Source organism: Talaromyces marneffei, chromosome 6, assembly GCF_009556855.1.
Source record: "Talaromyces marneffei chromosome 6, complete sequence".
NCBI classification, from domain to species: Eukaryota; Fungi; Ascomycota; class Eurotiomycetes; order Eurotiales; family Trichocomaceae; genus Talaromyces; species Talaromyces marneffei.
The window spans coordinates 2,641,030-2,663,582 of record NC_072353.1 but is presented as its reverse complement, the minus strand read 5'-3'; the positions used below and the strand labels follow the sequence as shown (position 1 = coordinate 2,663,582).

At 45.6% G+C, this 22,553-nt stretch overlaps 6 protein-coding genes across 6 annotated transcripts; 2 read left to right on the top strand and 4 right to left on the bottom strand.

The window, feature by feature from the left end:
- Nucleotides 1–3,921: 3,921 nt before the first annotated feature.
- On the bottom strand, nt 3,922–5,575 carry EYB26_008457 (uncharacterized protein; the record flags this gene model as incomplete). Its single annotated transcript, XM_054267710.1, has 3 exons — nt 3,922–5,288; nt 5,359–5,445; nt 5,506–5,575. 3 exons carry the CDS (start codon nt 5,573–5,575, stop codon nt 3,922–3,924), a joined length of 1,524 nt encoding a protein of 507 aa, XP_054123685.1.
- A 4,371-nt stretch (nt 5,576–9,946) lies between these two features.
- On the top strand, nt 9,947–11,814 carry EYB26_008456 (uncharacterized protein; the record flags this gene model as incomplete). The annotated part of the gene is made up of 4 exons (XM_054267709.1): nt 9,947–10,224; nt 10,289–10,478; nt 10,551–10,679; nt 10,735–11,814. The coding sequence occupies 4 exons, from the start codon at nt 9,947–9,949 to the stop codon at nt 11,812–11,814; spliced, it is 1,677 nt and encodes a 558-aa protein (XP_054123684.1).
- Nucleotides 11,815–12,483: 669 nt separating this feature from the next.
- On the bottom strand, nt 12,484–14,046 carry EYB26_008455 (uncharacterized protein; the record flags this gene model as incomplete). Its single annotated transcript, XM_054267708.1, has 4 exons — nt 12,484–12,702; nt 12,759–12,899; nt 12,956–13,675; nt 13,741–14,046. 4 exons carry the CDS (start codon nt 14,044–14,046, stop codon nt 12,484–12,486), a joined length of 1,386 nt encoding a protein of 461 aa, XP_054123683.1.
- Nucleotides 14,047–14,531: 485 nt separating this feature from the next.
- On the bottom strand, nt 14,532–17,006 carry EYB26_008454 (uncharacterized protein; the record flags this gene model as incomplete). Its single annotated transcript, XM_054267707.1, has 7 exons — nt 14,532–15,042; nt 15,107–15,320; nt 15,378–15,633; nt 15,693–15,799; nt 15,873–16,132; nt 16,214–16,835; nt 16,904–17,006. 7 exons carry the CDS (start codon nt 17,004–17,006, stop codon nt 14,532–14,534), a joined length of 2,073 nt encoding a protein of 690 aa, XP_054123682.1.
- A 1,287-nt stretch (nt 17,007–18,293) lies between these two features.
- On the top strand, nt 18,294–19,261 carry EYB26_008453 (uncharacterized protein; the record flags this gene model as incomplete). Its single annotated transcript, XM_054267706.1, has 5 exons — nt 18,294–18,301; nt 18,410–18,532; nt 18,602–18,672; nt 18,746–18,778; nt 19,041–19,261. The coding sequence occupies 5 exons, from the start codon at nt 18,294–18,296 to the stop codon at nt 19,259–19,261; spliced, it is 456 nt and encodes a 151-aa protein (XP_054123681.1).
- Nucleotides 19,262–19,634: 373 nt separating this feature from the next.
- EYB26_008452 (uncharacterized protein) lies at nt 19,635–22,495 on the bottom strand (the record flags this gene model as incomplete). The annotated part of the gene is made up of 4 exons (XM_054267705.1): nt 19,635–20,144; nt 20,201–21,656; nt 21,734–22,379; nt 22,429–22,495. The coding sequence occupies 4 exons, from the start codon at nt 22,493–22,495 to the stop codon at nt 19,635–19,637; spliced, it is 2,679 nt and encodes an 892-aa protein (XP_054123680.1).
- Nucleotides 22,496–22,553: the final 58 nt, after the last annotated feature.

Below are 22,553 nucleotides of genomic sequence, written 5' to 3'. Positions count from 1 at the left end.
TACACTCACATTCGATGTTTTTATCTAGTCTTTTGGGTAATGGTGGCTGAGCTTGAATGAAAAGAGACATACTTGAGCAGTCATTCTAAACATTTGGCTTTGAGGTTCCATATTATAGCTGACTAATTGATATCTGATACTCACGTAGAGCTTCAGAACTATACCGATTCAACGAACCTCAACAAGCTCATTTACCGACTTTCCGTGATACAATTGTCTATCAGCTCATGAGAGCTCACTACACGTAGTGGATCAACTTTCTCCAAAAATTGAATACGCCTCGCTGCAAGACCTGCCGCCCGGCACTCATTGCTGAGCTCATCGAAAGATTCAAAGGGTCTCCGCATAGCATTTATGGATGGTGTCAAGACTGTTCCAAGGCTTGAGGGTGCTTGACCTCATCGTTCCAGTCTATTGATCATTTGGAATGATATCTGTACCTCACTTCCAATCGAGACGAACTGACAATTTAACTTCATGAACTCGAGACAGATGCTGTTGGACGTCATGTATGCAAAATAAGATTACCATTGGGCTGTTATACGGATGCACATGAGGCTTCGAAGGTTGCTGGAAGAAGAGAAAGTAATGGTCACTGCAAGTGTCTAGATATTTGCATAGACTCTTTGCCAGGAAATTGATGTCATCGAATTACCAGATGACGTCTAAAATACGGGTTTGAGGTAGATTGAGCATGCAATCAACGCATAACCACACTCATTTACATGAAAGATCTCGGTGAGTAAGGACCCTAGAGATCTGAATATCATTCATACAGGATCCATTATCACAGTATTATCACGTCGAACAGTCGCAAGTGATGAACTTTGGAAAAAAGCGTATGGTTAGCAAGGTGAGTATTTTGGTCTAGAACTCGGCATTCTGTTTTTACCATGCTCTCTGTCACTTCTTCAAGAATCAAAATCCTTCCAGATCCATCGATAGAACACCTTTCCCTGTGGCTGGAACTAAAATGCAATACCGTTAAAATCCTGCCGGCACTTTTCTCAGTCCAACCGTCACCGAATCCCCCGATCCAAAATACTGTGTAGTATACTTATCGATCCTTCGAGATTGTCTATGTTTCCACACTACATCTGTCAGATATACTTCCGCCCACCTGCAACCCATAAATCCTTCCTCCCCATGTCCCCTGGCTCCCCTCAAGTTTGTTTCATCCTGATACGTACGGAGCACTCCGGAGGATTTTCATGGTGGATAGATCAACGATCATGATGGGATAGGCAAAGGGGCAAAGTGGGCTGATAAGCATGTAGATAAGGGCTATGTAAATGTAACCTTGAGGCTTTTTTTTCTTCACATTTGCATCCTACCGACGACGTATGTACTAGCTTAGATGTCTCAAGACACGAGTGTAGTGGGTATTATCAAAACCAATTAAAAGCTACGCGATCCGAACTGGAACACTTTAAAGCACGTATAGACTTCTGTACGTAAGAGTCCTGGGTTAAAGTTCATAGAATGATAGAAAACCTCCGTTTTGCCTGAATGCCATCGAATATTGAAAATCATTTCCTCTAATAATATAAGAATTTAAACCACTTCCGGACATTACTTTGTGGGGAGAGCGCACGCTCACAGACATTTTTACTTTCCAATTTCCCCATGGATGGCGGTGCGTTGAACGCTTTTCAAGTCAGCATCTTGCCAAGATCGTAAAATACAATACAATGTATTGTATAGTATGTACGGTAATACATATAGTCGCGTAAATTACATAGCGGGTCCTCAGCAGGGCATGGCCCGTGTTCCTATGCTGTACGCTAGTCTTATTTGCGTTATAAGGCCGTTTCATGGGCGTATCGGCTTTTTAATGGCTGCCAATTAAGCCAATAAGGGGTTGTTTTTCATCACATAGGCTCAGAAAGCCCCGTTAGACCCCGCCGCTAGCGCAGAGCTAATCGAGGGTATGCAGGTGGTTATCATGTCCAGCCTCTCTCCTAAACTCCTCCTCTGGATGTGGAAGGGTCTTATCAAAAGTCTCCATCGCGGACCACACCGAATCCGTACGGAGACATAAGGTGTTTCAGGTTATACCGTTGTGTGATCTCATGGTTCTTCGCTTATATATGCCCATAGTTCTTGAACTTCTGATTATCTGAAAAAGTATACCATCATCAGATAACGGAGGCTGCACACTAGACGGTTGGCATTTCTCAGCATTCGCGAAATGAGGACAATTACGCGACCGAAATCGCGTCTAGATAACGCCACGTTGAGAAGCCGTAGATCCGCGTGCGCCGTGTTCGTGCTGCAAACAACGCGATGAAACTAGGTCCAGGCTAATGTATCTCAGTTTCTATCGTTGTTCCAGAAGATCAACGTGCTCCGTATGACCGTATGTATTTTGCTACTCCTGTGAGTCCTGTCTAATTCAAGAAGTGATCCAATTAATGAGGACAACATAAACTTTGATCCTTACTACGTACTTGGTACTACGTCAACGAAACTTACAAACCGAACTAGCTACACATTAGCCAAAGCCTAACCAACATGTGTTCAGTAACAGTGCGTACATATGTAAGTACGTATAAAGGGCAACGAGGCAAAGACAGTCTTCTTAACATGTCCTGGGGCTCCCAATAAAACTAACTAGTTAACTGAATCAAGTCGGTTCCGACCTAGACAATATGTTGCTTGATTCGCTAATTTCGATTACGTGTATAAAAACGGTGTGGCTGTTTAGTTAGTGCCAGGCTAGGTTCCTCGGGGCAAGCCCTAACCATTTACTGTGCACCACTGTACAGCAGCTACTAATCCGGATCCGTCACCAGAGTCATGTTTAGGCGTTTATCCAAGGTTGGTATCCTATATCATTTTACATGAAAAATGCTCTCTGAAAGCGACAGAAGAAAAGACTTCGTAGATGGCAAAATTGATGTAAACGGAAAACTCACGTAGATGCCTACAACTAAGGATCATTATGAGCAAGCCAATCGGGAACGTGCTCATAGCAATATTCATTACTATTTATTATTTACTACAAAGTAATTCTTAGGTCTACATTTGAGAGATCGGCGTTCATGCATGCCCCAAGCAACTTTTCTTTTCACTCGACGGACACATGGAACTGGTTCGGCATTTGGCCATTTGCCCTAATTTCTAAACCTAGTAGACGAGGATACAAACTTATGATCGTAATGAACCATAGTTAATAATCATCGGCGGAGAGTAAGTACTAAAAGACGGGTTGAAATCTAATTTTTGAGTTTGATGTCGATCTCAATTGATAGAACCCTGTACTCCGTACTTAGTTAATACATCAGTAGAGTAGTTCCAGTTCTCCGGAGAAAGAATTCTGTTTTTAACATTCTCCTCTTTTCTATGTAAAAGAGAAAATGGAGATTGGGCTAAGAGCTTGTATTTTGTAAAATGGAGATCTTGGGCTTCAGGACTTGTTCCACTTCTTTCCTGCACGTAACAAGTACAGCCCACTCTTGGAAGTTGGACGCCTTTTTTTAAGCAGTAATATGGAGTACACATTCTAAAATCCCAAGACCGTGCACTGACTGTGAAAAAATGGGTGTGGAAAGCCGAGAAGAATATCCATGTATTCAAGTAATTGACTGAATTAATGTATAGTATGATCATTGAAGGCTGGTAATTACATACACATTACCAAAGTAAGTACTGTTTAAAGGAAAGAGACAAGTCAAGACTAGACAAACATAGAACAGGAGACATATCAGCATTTTCAACTTTTTCCCGGGCAACAACAACTATCCACACAGAAATCCCATAGTTGATAAACATCAAGATGTGTGACAAACACCTGCCGGCAACGCCATGCTGGAATAAGGTATAAGCGAACAAGCGCAGTGTACATGAGAGTAAATAATAGATAAGAATAAAAATAGGAAAGCAGTGAACAGTGAATGTGGGTGTAGATGTAAGGAAGGATTATTTATATCGAGGGTTATGATTGCTCATCTGAGAATTCGATCGTGCAAAAGTGCTAGTAGCATCCCAAGTGTAGTTGGTAGGGTTCCTCTGTGCGGTTGGAGGACGCGGTGTCGAAAAACTCATTGTAGGACGAGTATAACTGGCTTGCCGCGAGTGATTGCTGAGTTCAATGTCCTTTCCATCGACATCATCCTCATCTGAACGACCATGCATATACGCAGGAGTAGGCGAACGCACCTCAAATGGTGTCGGCTCAGGTGTCTTGGTTGTGTTCTGGTGGCTGAGCATCTCATAGTTGCGATTATCTCCGAAGCGAGAACGTGCGTCGACTGAGACGAATTCGACATTCTTGGCAAAGAGTCCTTGCCAGAACTCAAGCCACCCTTGGAACATATTCATGCGTACGGTGAAGATGAAGTTCCAGAAACTAGCTATACAGAGCAGTACCAAAGCTGCATCTAATGCGGCTTCAGTAAGTCCGAGTGCGGAGGCTTCTGATGCACATTTAGTAGGATCTCGGAGTGTCGCCAGGCAGGTCAACCACGGTTGTGCTTTCGCGAGGTTGGCGGCATTGAGAGTCAGATCGCTATCAAGTTGCAAGAATGTGACGGACAAGTAGATGACATTAGCGAGAATGACCATAACGAGAGCCATCGATCGCCACTGTAGTTTGAGCACTCGCTGCACGCGCTTGTATGCTTGTCGAGCGGTAGCTGTGCGCGAACTGGACGCATAGGATGGCAACCCCGAGTTGGAGGTGCTTGTAGGATCTGCCGGGTCGAAAAGCGCCCTTATATACACGTGAATGCAGTATCCCATAGTCACAAATTGGAGAACAAGTCCCATTCCACCAAATACCAAGGCCGGAAGCCAGTAATCGTGCAGACTATTCTTGCTGTTGATGTGGCATACGCCGCCGAATCGATAGGAGACTCCGGTAAAGACCAACATCAAGGTGAGGATAAGCACAGGCACACCTAATCCCACCGCGAAGGAGATCCACATGAAAACAGGACCGATAACCACCTCCCAACAGACCTGGAGGTGAAGAGCGATTGTTCGCAACAGACTCCATGTAACACAAGCGATACCGCCGAACAACAAGATAGCACCTGTAAACGCACAAGACCAGTCCGTGTTCATATCATTCGGCGTAATAGGATCATTGCATTGTTGTGGCTTGGTTCCCAGCGGGATGATAAAGGGAATCTGGAGGCAGACACAGGACAAGGTGAAACAGACGGTGATGTAGTTTCGATTCGTGAATTTGACGGGGAGAACAGCATAGCTGACGAAGAGAAAGATTGTTAATGGAAGTAGCGCAACAGCGAGCCATCCGACTGCGGTGATCTTAGAGTCGACTCCTAATAACGCCCTTGTCAGTAAAAATGCCACTAGGTGGCTACTTCCAGTCTTCGACAGATGGTGGCTCACCATTAGGATATCTCCAATCTGCTAGAGGGCATGGTAGACAGCACGAGAGTTGTTCGGTAACAGGTTCACAAAATCGGCCGGGGATGTCTACGTATGATCATTAGCGCCATTCGGGCTGCCATCTTTCTTTCCATCTGTGTCGCTTACATCCTGTTGAATTCGCGTAGAGACTCTCTTGTATAAAAGGTGGGGGGCATAAGCCCGATAGACTTGTCATCGTTATTGTCCTCCTTCAATGCGCTGGTTATGTTATGGAGTTGCCCTTGTATAATAAAACCCGAATATTTGCTGTGTTGTATGTAATGAACGGCTACCTCATGGTTCGAGTGTTTAACGAAAGACTGCATCCAGGCAGTCAAGCAGTGACTGCTCAAGAGGAACAGTTGCCTCTCCACGATAGACAACGGCGATGCTGAAATGGCTTAACCAACAAACGGGGAAGATTAAAAATATAAATGTCGTTTTGGGCGCGGAATTATTTAGACTAATAAGAAAAACTGGCCAGGGCTGAGGAGGAGCCAGGACGCTACTGATATACCAAAACCCATCGACACGGGCGGATGGCCTAGAGCACAGATCCACATAGGGTTTTCGGTCTCCATATGGACTTACACTGGCAGGGGTAAATGAGAAATGGCGTGTGTCCGGTATCGAAGCCCACCCGATCAGAACCTATGGTACTCTCCGGGGCTAGCAAGCCCGTAAGACAAACGGGTCATTGGGTGGGATCCCGAGGGGAGGAGAGGTCTCTGAGAGGTCCGAAGAAGACAAATACCATGGATGCCGTGAGATATAGCAGCCTGAGTGGTCCCACAGTCGCAGGGGCACTAGTTTAGAATTGAGTGCCGCGTATTCTCGTGCTTTTCTCATACTCCATAGTAGAGACCTTTCCAGCTGTTGAATGGTGGCAGTACCTGCATTGGCTGGACAAACGGGGAGTCTTGGGTGTGTCTTAGGGCAAATACTTCTGTCCAATAGGCGCCACCGGTTAAAGTGCATGACAGGGGCTTGCTCAACGAATACGGTCTAGTGCATGAATACCCAAACGTTCCATACGTAAAATACATGTATGGCATGATACGATACCGTATTTCGTACGACACCATACGTATTGCATCGGTTTTGCGCTGTGCGTAACCGTACTATCGGCCCACTCCGGTGTCCACTACTACATGCATAACCCAATCAAAACCAACCATAGAATGGAATTATGAGTATGTATTGTTATTTTCTCCTGCGGCACAGAGAGGTGGATACTACGCCCTTTTGCAATGTGTACTATATTTGCAGCCAAGCACACGATGGTCGAGATAGGAGATGGCATCAGGAAAGATTTCCGTCGATTCTAGAACGTAAATAAACAGTCGATCTTTCAAACTATTTGGTAAAAGTCGAGCACGGCGTGGTTTCCTGGAGGCAACTACCTTAACAATTTCGTATTCAGTACCTCTCCATCCCATCCCTTCATCTTAAGAACTACATAAACCATGAGTCTTCCATTGTGTCAGGTTCTCCTTTGCATTGATGGATTTAATGAAATGCGCCGGTCAGTTGAGTATGAATACGAAAGCATAGTGGATGCAATTCCAATACGCAATGCCAACGCCCAAAAACATGGCAAGGAGAATCATCGGAGTAGGTGGAGGTGCTTTAGATTGCCCTGCCGATCTAGCAATCTATCACGGACTATCACTGATCACTGCTCAGAGAGGCAGGTGTTGAGATTTTGTTGGGACTTGATTGCATCAAGGGTACCTAGATCCCTGGACATAACTAGGTAGTCGAGTCGCACTATGTATGTACTTACATTTTGACGAAACTGGCTCAATACGAGCTGTGATTACATCGCCTGCTCGTAGTGTTTGCCACAGTTCAAGAACGGTTAGCAACCTTTCAGCCTGTCCCAACAATAACATCATGAATTAAGATTAAACTCGTGTACTACATAGGAGGACTGTTATTATGCCTTATCTAGGTTTTTCTCTGGAGCCCATAACTTATCAAAAATCCTTCCATGCAAGTCATACCATGATAATCTAACCTATAGGAAGTAAGGCTGACAGAACGCGCGAGGCACTTTAAGTTAACTAACCAAATTAAATATGCCTCAGCCGCAAAGCACCGCGTTGCCTCTAAGGTCTAGGCACCTGTACAGAGTACTTGACAAGGATTAAGCAAAGGTAAACATCGCAAGCTCGGGAAAAAGAAAAAAAATGAAAGATCAGATACCTAGGTAGGTTAACTACTCCGTAGCATGGATAAATGAATAGCCACTCCTTACTGCGCCAAGTTTGTGTTTCGTCTTCTTCTTTTACCGTCTATACATAGTAATAAATGGAGATAGGTACGCTGGAAAATACTTCATGAACTCATGTTCCGCTAACGATATTGAATACGGTCCCCTGTCCCTACTACTTACATACTATACTCTCTCTTCTATAAGTTACTGAGTCGGTGCCAACGGCCAAGGTATTGAAGATAGTGAAACTACCGTAGTTTATAACTAACTTAGTGATTATCATGGTTTTGGTAACCGGTTACTTTGGACACCGTACTACATAGTTAATCCGTAATTGGCACCCTATTCAAACTCAAAGGTATATGTCCCTGCGTATGTCCCTGCGTAGTGGCAACGGTCTCCCTTTTTTCATTGGCGATTATTTTATACGTATGATCGTATGGTACCTGCCTTAAAGCGATGGAAGTTCATGGAACGTCACCAGCACGAGACAATGTGCTTGACAGTCTGAGTAAGGTCGCCTCGTTTTGACCCACACATACTTTTCTCTCCTTTCGTTTTCGATCCCGATGGATTTCGGCTTTTGTTCCTAAAAGGAAATCGCAACATGTCGCCTTAAAAGTTCAAGCGAGAAAGTTGAGAAACAAGAGGGTGGCATCGTTATCCACTTCAAGATACCAAGCGAAACAGGCAAAAAAGCTTCAAAAAGTTTCAACCTTTGTCAGCCGGTCCGTTCCTGATTCCAGAAATGTTCACAGTTTGGTACTGATGAGTATACTGATTGATGGCTTGGGTGGCCAATGGACTCAAGCCGCTTAGATATGGTTGCGATAGAACTCGCCTCAAACAACTAAGATCTGTGTAACACGGCTACCATTTTTGATGAAAAAGGTTGCTGAAATCCGAAGTGGCTCACCATTGCAGGTTCGCAGAAATTTCGCCCCTGTAGAAGGGATTCCACCACCATATATATATATGCATCGCACGGCGCACGGCGACGCCCGATGAGAAAGGTTGCACCTGGAGCGCTCGATTTTATCGATTTATTCTGATAGAGTTAATATCGGATGTCAAGAAAAGAAATCGATGAATTCTAGAAGATGTCTGAGGGCGATGTGTAGCCCTAACCCTATTTAGGGCACATACATCACCTGATGTCGGCGAACGACGATAAACAAGTTCAACTCTCCATGATTTCAATATCACCTTAGACCTCTGATATCGGTGGTAATGGGTATCTTACAAAACTGCGTGAAATCTATTTCTTGAGTCTCGGTTTTTCATTTTTGTAAAATGGTCTTTCAACGGTATTGATTGAAAAAATAGCAATAACCGAGTACTCGGCGATTTCCAGAATCACACTGTTATTTGCCTCTTCTATCTGCACTATGATCCTCCTTACAGCCTGCAGTTGACCAATGGAGACAATTCAAAGCTTGGGGGGGAAAAAAGCAAAAAGAAGATAAATGAACAAGGTCAGCTGATTTACATGTTCTGCCCTCTCAGTGGACAATCTACACGGCCGTCGCGTGTGCCTAGCACATCCAATCGTAGCTGCGCTAAGCCTCGCCTCTTTGACCAGGACAAAGTCGACAGCTTTTTACCAACACTGACGCTCATCTAAAGGCTAGCGGGTTTGGTCATTGGCTTTATAAAGCCTGCCCTTTGCTTTGACCATTGTTGTCCATTCGTGCTGTGCCAACAGGCTCATTCGATAATTTCTCGGGTTCTATGAGACCGCCATTGGCTAGATTTTATCCTGCGAAATTAATCTGTTATTTCCGATCAGGTTTTAGGCATCATCGAGATCCCCGCATCGGGGAAATCTAGGGTCGGTAGGCAGGTAGTTCATATTGCTAATATCATTCTCGGGCTAGCTGTGATATAGCGGCATGTTGTCCAAGGATATTGGCCTTTTGTACTGTCAAATCCCGAGGATCTGCATGCCGGCGGATCCATCCGACGTACCGTGTCAATGTTTACCAGATTCGCCTTGGATATTATCGAAAATGCTCTTTCTTTTTCACTATCACGAGGCAAAAACGTGGTCTGAGAGCCGGTTTAGTCCGGCGTGGGGGCTTTCTTTGTCCCCAGATTCTTGCTACCCCACGGAGTCTATGCTTATCTGGGGTTCGGTTTCTTCGGAATAGTTGGTTTATGGAAATCCGTATAGATGATTGGTGACCTACAATTGACATCCATGGATATTCCAAGACTTTCCCAATCCCCCGCATAGTAGCGAGAAGAATCTGCGGTATAAAGACCTGGCCTTGATCCCTTGATCTGATCGGTGTCATACTGAACTTTTCTCTGACTATCAATTACCATCACATTCAGTCGCTGCTCCCCATGGCTGGCGGAACAAAAAAGCCGGTGAACATCTTTCGCCTCAAGAACTTGGATGAACCCAAACAAGTCTTCAATTGGAGGCTATGGCTTGCGGTCATTTCATTCGGTCTAATGGGGGCTGCACGAGGTGTTGATGAGGGTTTAATCTCAGGCGCCTTCAACTCCAAGGATTTCCAGAATTATATCAACTACCAATCATATAGCAAAGTTGAACAGACCAACATCAAAGGAAACGTTACCGCTATGGTCCAAATAGGATCTGTTGGTGGAGCTCTTTTGTAAGCTGGGCTCTAGGCATGCCTATAAGTTTTAATCGCTGACTCCCCGTGTTTCCTTATATAGTGCTTTCTTGGTGTGTGATCGGATTGGTCGTATCTGGGCAACTCGCCAGCTTTGTGTCCTATGGATTTTAGGAATTGCTATTTTTATGGGTAACGGCGGTAGCCTAGGTGCTGTCTATGCCGGTCGTTTTATTGCTGGACTTGGTGTTGGTCAGACAGTCGTTGTAGCCCCTGTGTATCTCGCAGAAATTGTAAGTTTCCCACATTTGTCGATAACGCTATACTGTTTTTATTCCTATTACAAGTACTAACTTAAACATTAGGCACCAACCTCGATTCGTGGCTTGTGTACCTGTGTCTTTACTGGCTTTGTCTATCTAGGCATTGTGCTTGCTTATTTTGCAAACTATGGTTGCCAGGTCAATCTCGGCGATACTACTCACAATCGATGGGTACGTTTGATTATCCCACAGAACTACGTACTTTCCCCATTCTGACATCATATAGCTTGTTCCTACGAGTCTCCATATCATGTTTGCAGGCATCATCTTTCTCTTGTCCTTTCTTCAGTCTGAATCCCCACGATATCTGGTTAAATCCGGCCAAATTGAGAAGGCTATCGCAACCCTTGCTAGAGTTCGTGGTTTACCTTCTGATCATGAATACATTGTACGCGAGGTTGGCATGATTGAGGCAACGCATCATGCTGAAATGGAGGCTACTATGGGATCTGGCCCCATAGGAGTTCTCAAGGAAGCTTTCTTGATTCCATCGAACCTATATCGAGTCTACCTTACCTTTATGGCTCAAGTTTTATCTCAGTGGTCTGGGGCTGGCAGCATTACTGTATACGCTCCGGACCTTTTCAGGTTGCTCGGAATAACAGGCAACAACGAGGGATTATTAGTCAGTGCTGTTTTTGGAATCATTAAACTGATTGCTGCAGTTGTCTGTGCTCTTTTCTTGGTCGATGTCATAGGACGCAAGCGAGCCCTTCTGCTGGGCATCACCCTTCAAGCAATCTCTATGATTTATATTGCCGCGTTCTTGACTTCTGTCCCCCAAATGGGCGTGGTCAGTGGTTTCAAGCTACCAATCAGTCAGAAGGGTGCTAGCACAGGAGCCATCGTGATGATCTACCTTTCTGGCGTTGGATGGGCTCTGGGCTGGAATTCCATGCAGTATCTTCTGACTGCAGAGTTGTTCCCTCTCCGCATCCGTGCTCTTTGTACTTCGATGGCCATGACTCTGCATTTTGCCAACCAATATGGCAACTCACGTGCAGTACCCAACATGCTCCTCCCCGTGAGCCAAGGTGGAATTGATCCTAAGGGTACATTTTGGTGCTTTGCCGCTATTACCATTATTGGTGGAATTTGGGTCTGGTTCAGTATTCCAGAGACAGCTGGTCGCTCGCTGGAGAGTATGGATCGGCTCTTTGCCCTCCCATGGCACAAGATCGGAAGATATGGAAATAAGGATGCGGAAGAGAAGGATCAATCTCTGGATCACAAAATGGAGATGGTGGAGCAGTCTTATGGCACGGTTGAGCATATCGAAGGAAACGTCCTTTCGAGTAAGGTTTGAAACAAATATCAAATGATATATTGCAGCGCCAGGAAAAGCTATAAGGAAGTAGGCGAAATCTTTGTCCGGTTTTCAGCTCTTACCCCAGGCGACCCGGTATCGTGCGATATACCTCTAGAGCATGTGGGACAGAAGAATAGAAGAAGATAATTAGCTAAGGCTAATGCTACGGAAAGTGAATGTCATCTATAACCAATTGATATGATATTATGTTTGAATGTAACTGCCAACTGGAATATTAACCGAAACAAAAACCATTAAGGGAGTCCCACGAGCGTTCCTTTTCAGTAGTGGGATGTAGTTCTATCTTTCAGGAATAGGAAGCACGCAGGCAGTTAGCGCCCTTGGGGCAGCCGAACAGCCCAAAGGCTAATTCCGGGACTGGCCATTGAGGCTCACAAAAGGTTCTAAGGCCATGTCAAGACCCTTGATTTCCTAGTCTAGCCCTTTCCCATAGGTAAGGTTTGCTTTTCACGCCACTCATCACACTGCATCGGTTATGTTGATCATTGGCTGCACATCAAAGGTAGATTCATCGTTGTTTATTCAACGATATAAGATGGACTAGAGTTCTGATTACCGGTACGAGTCATTGCTATAGTCTTGAAGCTACATATACGGAAAATGACAGGGTCTAAAAGTGCCCCAGCAGGCATTTTCTGCACTTGATTAAACAGTCAAACTGGAGGTAAGTAATGAGCTCTGGCTTGGTGGTACATCCTTGACCTTTCCATATGCGTCTCGTACAGTTAAAACCCGAGTAGGACCATCTTCGCCAAAGAGAGGAGTTATTTCGCCCGAGTCGAGCTCCTGTTGTACTTTTGAGCTGACTTCACCCCATCGGGCTTTCGTATCCTCCTCAGCGTCGTACGGATATAGCCATCGATTCTTCGTTTCTGTCAGATGTTTTGTTCGGGAAATGATCTTAATATCCTGAGACATACCTTAATCTTTATGTCATCTGGGTCGAATTCTGTACCGTCATCCATATGCTTCAGAGCATTGTGCCATCTGTTCCTCAGATCTTCGCCAGATAGCTGCGACTGTCGCACTCGATCGAACCGCAGTTTCTCGTATACCCTAGTCTACGTCATGTCAACAATACTGATTCAAGAATCATACAAGAGGAGTGCCATCTTACTGCTAATGGAACATTGCCCTTTCCAGCCAACTTCATACACAGCGCCAACACTGCCGAGCTCTCTGTAGCCTGTGAAGCTCCTTGCGCACTTGTTGGAAGATGGGGATGACAACTGTCACCCAACAAAGCGATCTTACTACTCTTACTCACCCACGTTGGCAACGGGGCTCTATAACAAATCTTCCAATCTAGGCAACTAGGTGTGGCTCTAACCGCTGATGCAATCGATTCGTCCCAACCTTGTACAAGTTCGCGCACATCATCCATGTTACCGGGCTGAAACCAACTTTCTTGAATGTCTGCGGTATCTTTGTGGGTGATAATCCAGTTGAACTCTTCTCCGTCACGTAGCGTATTCTGGACGAGATGTTTGTCTTCGCCAATCCATATATTTACGCAATCCTGCTTCAAGTACTCCTGGCATGCCGGGACATCCTTGAGGATCTCACCCTTGAAGTATGCACGGTAGCATGCATATCCAGAACTCTTGGGCGCATCGCTGAAACCGAGTACGAGTTCTCGAGCCCTGGACTTGATGCCGTCGGCCCCAACGATCAAGTCTGCGTAGAATGTTCTTCCGTCTTTGAGCGTGACACTTGGTGCATCTTCGTCGAAAGAAACTATCTCGTGACCCATGTTGATTGGTATTCCGAGCTGCTTTACTCGGTTGATGAATGCGACGTGGTAATCGCCTCGGTGTCCGATGTAGCCCGCCATATCCTAGTAATTCGACGCAGATTAGTCTTTCCATCCACCATTATACGAGGAATCTAGGAAAAGCCCACCATAAGTGGCTGCGTCGCCATGATCTTCCCATCATCCCAGCGACGAATGTTCATAACAGGATTCTTATTCCCAATTGCAATCAACTCTTCATACAAACCCCAACGTTTTAGAAGCTTGAGCGCATTCTCCCCTAGACCGAGTGAGTCTCCGAGACGTAGGAATTCGCGCACTTTTTCGAATACGATGACTTCGAAGCCCGCGTAGTGCATAGCCATAGCGCAGGCGAGGCCTCCGAGGCCTGCACCGACGATAATGACTCGCGTCGTTTCTGGGTTTTCGGGGCGAGATGGTATGGATTCTGACATCTTGAGACTGGTTCTGCTGTCACTGTTTAGGAAGGACAGTCAATGCGTATTTCAGGTGAAATAAAATAATTCAGCGTCAAAACAAAGTTACTTCGAGTCATACAGGAGGTTTTGGTCTCTTTATATATGTGAGCAGGAAACATTTGATATGCGGGGGTTACCCCAAGAAAGATACTTTGGCCGTTGCGAAACCATTTCTCCGGATCCTCATCCACCACAACAACGGTTTCTCACTAGGTTTATTCAAAGACCGAAAGCACAATGCAAAGAGGGGCCGATAAGAAGTGAAGATTAATGTAAATTTTAGGTTGTTTTGCGTCTTATTTGACTGGATTTGCGCGCGAATGGTCATATGTTAGGGTTGAGGATTTCCCACGGTCAGCATTTGAAAGATCTAAGCACAACATTGAAGTTTAAGAAGTTTTAATATTCATTACGGCATTACCTCATATTCATACTTCATGTACTATGTCTGCTATATAAAATCAACCCCTCCATGCCTCCAAACTCAGCCAATCCGGCTCAACGATAGGCGATGGCCACGACGACAACGAGAACCCCAATACCGCGGGCTCATCTCCTTGTACAGCTCCTTGTTGTTGTTCTGCATCCACCATTGCCGTAGTAGCTGCCGTTGGTGCCGCCGCGCTTGCATAAAAGTTATAGTAATCTGGCAATGTATTCTCGACTTCATGATCGACACCTTCAATAATGTGGAGTGTCCTCGCTGCACTTGACCATATACTCTTCATCTTTCGACAACAGTCTATGCAATGCATCAATGCAGATGGTGAGAAAAGTACAGGGTAAGTGGCGCGGTTGAAAAGGTGCATTATAATGGCTGTAAAACAGTAGTAGTTGAAAAACGGCGGGGCAAATGTTGGATTATAAGAGGATGTGAAATGTTCGAGGAGGTTTGCAATTGCGACGGCCGCGGAGGTTGCTGCTAGGAGTGATGGGTTGTTGCTTTGGGTTTCATTCGGAGTCGTCACGATACTATTGTCAAGGTCAGTCGTACTTCTTCCTCTATATAACTCCTGGAGAGTGCGTGTAAACGTACAATGGACGATGAAGGAGGACTTTACAATTCCAGAATTGGGTATGCATCACAATAACTGGCACAGGTAATTTCACTCCCTGTTTAATGGCGAGGAAATCAGGAATCCCAGCTTCCCATTCATCAAGATCATTTTCCAGCTCATTTAATGTCGCCCATTTCGGCTCTTTGGCGCCCACAGAGTAGAAGGCTTTGTGTATTCGTCCTTGAAGGATGGCTGGATATCAATTAGTACCAAACCCAACAGAACGTGTCATAGAATGTGGCCACTTACACAGCTTGATGACTTGTATGAAACACGATAAAGAATGATCTCTATTCTCATGCAAAGTATCGTCGGGAAGTTGAGTGTCAAAATCATCATCATGAATTGCACACGGTCTACCCTGCCATGCAGAGATATATCGGTCAAGCACAAAAGCACCCCACCATATCAGGCGTCGAATTTGCATCTCTACGCTGGACATGTTCCGGAAACACTGTGTCTTCTTCCAGATTGAGGGGTCCCGATGTAAGCCTAAATCTTGGGCCTGATTTATCACACCATGTTAGCTTTGATCTTCCTCCTATGTATGTGGATTTATTATACCATCCGAATTGCCTTCCCTACATATATCCAGCTAATAGAACCGCCGGTGCCGATTTCTCGATATGCCATCATGATCAACGCCAAGCAGCAGTTGATGCTACTTTGCTCTGTTACAGAGTCAATTTAAACCGCTTCCGAGATGATTAGATTTTCAGGGAGGAACAAAAAATAGATACTTACTATGTTGAGCAAGTAAAGTCTCAGCTTTGATCGCATATTCGTCGCCAGGATCGCTGTCCTCTCGAGATTCACAATTATCGACAAACCGAGCCGAGAGTGCAAACATCGACAGTAAGAGCACCTGCGGAATACGCCGTTCGAGCTGGTCAAATGCAGACCTTCCTTGTCGAGGCATGCCGCGACGGTCTTTACTAAGTTGAAAGAGGAAGGTTTCTCTGTGCACGACTGGGAAGCATGGATGGACAAAGGTCCAATAGGCACTGCACAGGCATTGCATGTTAGGAACGGACGAGGACTAGACGGGAATAAGACAGAGAGAAGGAAAAAGAGAAGAGACTGACTCAAGTAATTTGTCTTGCATCGGTATGGGAGGAAGAATTCCACCTAATATTGCGTCTGCCGCAGATACAATTTCGTCTTCTGTACGGAATGTAGTGCGTTTGCTCCGGGGCCAGAAGCCAGGGTTAGAAAAATGCCAAAAAGGTGACACGAACACTCGAGATGCAGTCATCAAATGCAGACCAGACGTTGGTCCATGATATCGCATCGTCATATTCTCATCGACCGAAAGATAGCCCAGAACCGTCGAACGCTCGGAATTACTGTCCGATGTTCGGGAGTGGGATTTCCCTGGCAGGGATATCTGCCGTTGCTGAGGTTTTATATCATCTACAGTGTCATCTTCCTGTAGATTCCGCTTGTTATTATAATTCGAGTCGATTGCGGAAGCGACCAGGGTTGTATTGTCGGTAGGAATAGGATCAGCTTCTGCCTGTCCTTCTCGTAGTTCAGCAACAAGGCTCTCCAGTGAAGCCAGTCGCTGCTCCAAAGTGTTCACATATCCTTTCGGAGGTCCTCTTTTCTTCACTGTACGGTTAAAAGTACATGCGATGTCGAGGAACCTGCAGTTTTCGCAAGTCTTGGTTCCAGGCCTCAACAGACATTTTGATTTAGACTTGGAACCTAAAGGACATGTATCATTAAAACAAGTTCTTGGATAGGTATATGTCCATGGATCAACTTCAACTCACAGTTATCGCAAGCTCTGGTGACCTTTTCAGCAGTTTGGGAGTCTCGCCTCGCCGGGCTTGGAGATTTTGAATTCTCGGCGTTATCGCCGAGTCTGTCTGTCATCGAGCCGGGGTCGGGTGAACCTTTCTGGAGCTTGACGGTCTACAACTGTGATGATCCTTGTCGTTTCTCGGTGAACACGATTGTGTTTCAGAGAGGAAATAGTATTCTCATGGCTCCGGAGGAAGGTATGTGATAAAGAGGCTTGGGGTATTACCGGGACCTGGGGAAGGGTCCCAAAAATGCGGGGAAAGTATTTGCGTGGCGATACCAGTATTGCCGGTGAGAAGCTGGGTACTTCTGACCCAGGACTACAAAATATGCTACCAATGATTGGAGGAAACCCAACTATCATTGCTCAGTATGCATGGATCGATTAGATTTCAGATGACTTTGGCTCTGGCCATCCTTGAGGTATAAGATCACAAGCACGAATATCCTGCCGAATGGCATCCGAAGAACGTCCAGTTTGTAAAAGGTGTCAGGGGTTCTTCGATTCTTCATATGATTCATGCGTTTGTGATTTTAAGGACAAGTACAAAGGCATGCTATCTGCCTGGGACTTTCATGGAACCCCATTGACTCTATTCGACCGAAGAGCGGCGTGTCAATGAGAGAAGCCTTCAGTCGTCCCTCACACCAGAAGAAGTTTTACAACCTAAGACGAAAGATAGTTCGTGCCGAACCAAATTAATTGAAAATCATGCTCCATTATATTTATATCTTGCTATACACGACGATTGGGCAATGTGGCTGCAATGATCAAGGGAGCTGAAGACCTGGAACCTATAAGAAATCTTCGAGGCGAGTTAGCAAAAGCTCTCGTCAAGGTGAGCGGAGAACATTGATGAATTGAAAACAGAAGAATCAGAAGTCCGGTTTGTACATCGAGACAACACCGACGGAAGTCAATGCGCCTCTAAAACAAGAGGTACCAGAAAATAAATAAACATTTAGGATGTGTCTCATCATGATAGCTGCGAGAGAAATGAGATAGCGAGAAAGAACAGATCATACATACCATTTAGCATTATCCGTTCAGACCGTAGACACTGATTGTCTACTGTTTTGTTGACATGGTCAGGTAGAAAGAGTGATAACTGCGGAAGGAAGATGGAAAGAAAAAATCAAAGAATTATCCGAGCTGGCCAGAAAGTGGGGCAGGCGGTAAGAGGTTCTGCCAATCCTTCAAATTTAGCGAAGGCGCCAAGATAGGTCACATGATCCACACTCCACCACCAAAAGTTTCCGAACAAGTTTGCGATCTTTTCTTGAACTTCATTCCGTACTCGACAAGTCGCCCAACGCCTACCGACAGACAATCTTCTTCGGCACACACCAACATTCAAAATGGGTCGGTACGTATTATCATCACGCATCATGACACTTCCAGTCCGACTTTCAGGGACAGCCAGCGTCGCTGTCCTGTTGTGTTTGAGATCCTCAAAAATCTAACATCATCCTAGTCTTCACTCCAAGGGAAAGGGTATCGCCGCCTCGGCCATTCCTTACTCCAGAACTCCTCCAGCATGGCTCAAGACCACCCCCGACCAGGTCACTGACCAGATCTGCAAGCTGGCCAAGAAGGGGTACGTTCACAATCGCTCATAGATCGATCGTGACGCAGCAAAAATTTCGAGATCTAACAATCGTTACAGTGCCACCCCCAGTCAGATCGGTGTTGTCCTCCGTGACAGCCACGGTATTGCCCAGGTCCGCAACGTCACTGGTAAGTTACTACTCAACCCATCTCTAAATACCATGAATTCTTTGGAAGCAATGACTAATTATGTTCTCAATAGGTAACAAGATCCTCCGTATCTTGAAGTCCAACGGTACGAATCCCCGCATTCCTCCCCTCGTTACCTCGTAGATCGACGAAAGGTTTCGGCCCGGAAAGCAAATGAGCGACCCAAATGCCACTGTTTGCGACAATAACGCATTGTTGGAATTTTATTTCCTGGCTGGGGTGCCGTTTTGCTTTCCGTTGGCTCGAACACCATGAGTCACACACAACGTGTCAATCCGACACGAGAAAAAACACATTTTCTGCCTCTGCTTGGTCAAACATAAGGCTGACAGAGTGACTTTTTGTAGGCCTCGCCCCTGAGATCCCTGAGGACCTTTACTTCCTCATCAAGAAGGCTGTCTCCGTCCGCAAGCACCTTGAGCGCAACCGCAAGGACAAGGATGGCAAGTTCCGCCTCATTCTCATCGAGTCCCGTATCCACCGTCTCTCTCGTTACTACAAGACCGTCGGTGTCCTCCCTCCTACCTGGAGATACGAGAGCGCCACTGCCAGCACCATGGTTGCTTAAGCGACAAAAAATTTAGCTGCAGTTGTGTTGTACGAGACACATTCAGGATCATATCCGGATCCAGATTGCCAGTGAAACCATTCGTGTTTCTGTCAATTGTTCAAGAGACAGGCAATCCATAATTGAGTTCTCCGATTGTTGTCGGGTTCTCTGTGAAAGCTATGAAGTTCACGATTACTATGTAGCCAGTCAATACGTTTCTGGGTCGGAGAATCAAAAAAGTTCTAATGGTCTTTTCAATATTTTTATTTTGTTTTGGAAATTCATTTTGTAGATACCTGTAGCCTGGAGTTATATACGGCGTTTCATCAATCAGATCATCCCGTCAGTGTTCCTTGTAGACATGCGTCATGAAGCCAGCTGGTCACCATTGTTATATATATCTGACCTCCCTAGCCACGGCATTACACAATTCTACGTTCACCCCTGCACCCATCAAAACATGTATCCACAGCCTCTGCGTATCACTCAGCCGATCATTCTCGGATTTGACTTCGGCGAACATAACCTCCTTCTTGTCAGGATTCCAAAGGAAAAGATCAGGAATACCACCTCCTCGCTGTTGATATTCTTGCGCCATCACCTTGCATACTGTTGCAAGGGCCGTGCCGCTGAAGCACTGCACGATTTCTACGAGGTCGTCAAGTGCGTACGTCCAGTCTACGCCGACGATAGAGGTTTGTTTTGAGAACTCGTTCTCGTGGACCCTGCGTATGATAAACTCGGCCTCGCCGTTAGCGAGCTGAACCAATCGATGATTGATCTCAGAAGCACGAGAAGGATAAAAGGCATCTGTGTGGAGATCCAAGGGACAGGTTTGGAAGGGCGTTTGGAAGACGTTGGGGACATAGGTGAAAAGTATATCATAGAATAGATAGCCAAACTATTAACGTGTGGTCAGCATAATGTCCTACTCCGAACGAAAAAGACCCAACGTACAAGTGTTCGTATAATGCCACCCTCGGAATGGTAGCCTTTCCAACCGTTTTCGCGATACCAGCTAAGACACATATTCTCAACCCTACATTCTTCATCATTTTCTCGCTCGTCAATCCAGACTGTAGGGCGCCCTCTCCGCGTTGATAGCACTGAGCTATCGCTGTTCTCCTTTGAATCAACTTGGTTCAGGGTCTCTTCTTTCTCGACACGAATTCCCTCAACCGTTCTCTCTTGTGGTTTGACAAGAAGAACATGTCCAAAGTCGTGCTGTTCTCGCTTCACCACTTTTAAGGCTTTCTCGAGTTTGACGATTCTCTTCTGGAGGTCATAGTGAAAGATGACATGGCAATCTGGATCTTGAAGTCCTGCTTCGCATGTGCTCAGAGCAATTCTTTTCCAATACTTTTTCTGAGCCTCGTCGGCCCGGCCTTCGCTTGGGGTTAGAGCCCATAGGTAGTGCTCCTCTAAGAGAGCTTTTCTCTGGTACCATGCGCCACGCCGCGCTGCGTGAAAGAGCTTCTGATCAAGCAACTCAGTCAGGAGTTCATGCTCCCGCTTGTGCTCTTTGAAACGGCCTAATGGATAGAGACCTTTGTGAATGATTCTTGTATACACCCAAGCGGGCGAGAACCGACGTAAGTAAGCACCTTCGCCGCTAAAATATATACTATTTTCCTTTTGTTGCTCTTGTTCGAGAAGCAGTTTCCACCTTGGATAGATCTTCTCGCTAAGATCTTTTATAGTCTGTAAACGCTGTGCAGTCGGCGTTCCACTCACCTCGAGTATGTTGTCAATGTCATACTGTGTCCTTAGAGCTGCTTCAAATTCGAGCAAAGCTGCCCGTGATGGGAATATTGCCGTAGATCGGGACACAACATAATCCGGAAAATGCTTTCGCGAGATCTTCGCTAAGATGATTGTGGTAAGAGACTTTTCTGTCCACTCCGTCGAGCGGTAAAAGACCAAATGTACCCTTTCGAATAACTTCAATGGAGCTGGAGAAAGTCTAATGCAGTCACCGGTAAGTTCCAGAATCTTACTGTGAAAATGGCGATCTCTATTATTGCCCTTTTCTGCAGTCCACCTAAGACCCGTTTGGGTCTGACTGATTTGGAGTAGAGCTGCTACAAGCTCCTTCTTGTTCTTTCCCTGAACTTTGGCTTCTTTGGCCATTTCTTTGAGTTCGTCCAGTAGGAGTAGAGATGAAGCTTCTTCTAGAGTAGTAATTTCTTCAATGCCTTCGGCAAATCGGAAGGAATCACCCAGGACATTTGTATCATCAGGCCGTTCGGGGTCAAGGGAGAATTCACTTGCGACAGGTGTAGTCGAGCCAGAAAGAGGATGGACCTCTCTCAGATCTGCCACAGCTTGGTCCATATTTGCAATGTCCTGATAGTACCCTAATCGATTTATGCGATGCCAGGCGGCCGTCTTGCGGAGAAAAAGCCGCACGTATCTGAGCAACAAAAACCACAAATTAATACTGTTTTTTGATTCGACTGATAACCTCTAGGACAGTGCAAATTGACTAACAAATATTGCGCCTCATAGCTCAAATCTTTCCACCTACGAAAGACGTCCAACTCCGTTTGGTCGAACAGGTGAGCCTCTTCGTTTAGCACCGTCTCTAGTGCCAAGTTGAATGCGTCCACATAAATTGAACTTTTCCCTTTGCGCCATTTCCTCTCTCCGAGTCTTTGCTGTAGTGAAAGTTGTTCTGTCTCTTCCACTTCAGCCGCTTTAGAGTTTTCGTACACTTTGATTGCATCCTCGTCAGTCTTGATCGGTGGGAGTGATATCTCCAAGTCTGTTTGACTGCTTTTGATGTTACCCGAGTCCTCGTTTCCGACTGAGACGTCAGCTGCATCTGTGGACTCGGGATCTTTTCTAGACCAAATGGGTATTTTTGGGTGTTCTCCATCTGATTCTTTTACACTTTCGCCATCAGTCCGAGCTGATGGTGCATCGGAGTCCGCCTCATGAGAGACTTTTTGTCGCTTCGCGGATGGACGGCGAGTTTCGAAAAAGTCAAGCAAAGAAGGCATCTTCTCATCGGCAGTAACACCCGATAGACCCGAATCCCATTTCGATGGATGGGGGTGCGTCAATAGAATGCGGGGTGGATCGAGTTCGAATGAAATGAAGGGCTTAGGAGAAGACGCGTTCCTGTCGGACACGTCTAATCGAAGCACGACTTTGGCGCCTGATCATGTGATCGATATAGCTACTCTTGGTTAGATCAGGTTGTATAACGATATGATATCCTTTCAACTGTTCCTCTGTTACACCATTCATGATAATCTATTCTCTCTGAAAGTGGTCGTTCTACTACGAATTCAATATTCAGATTGTG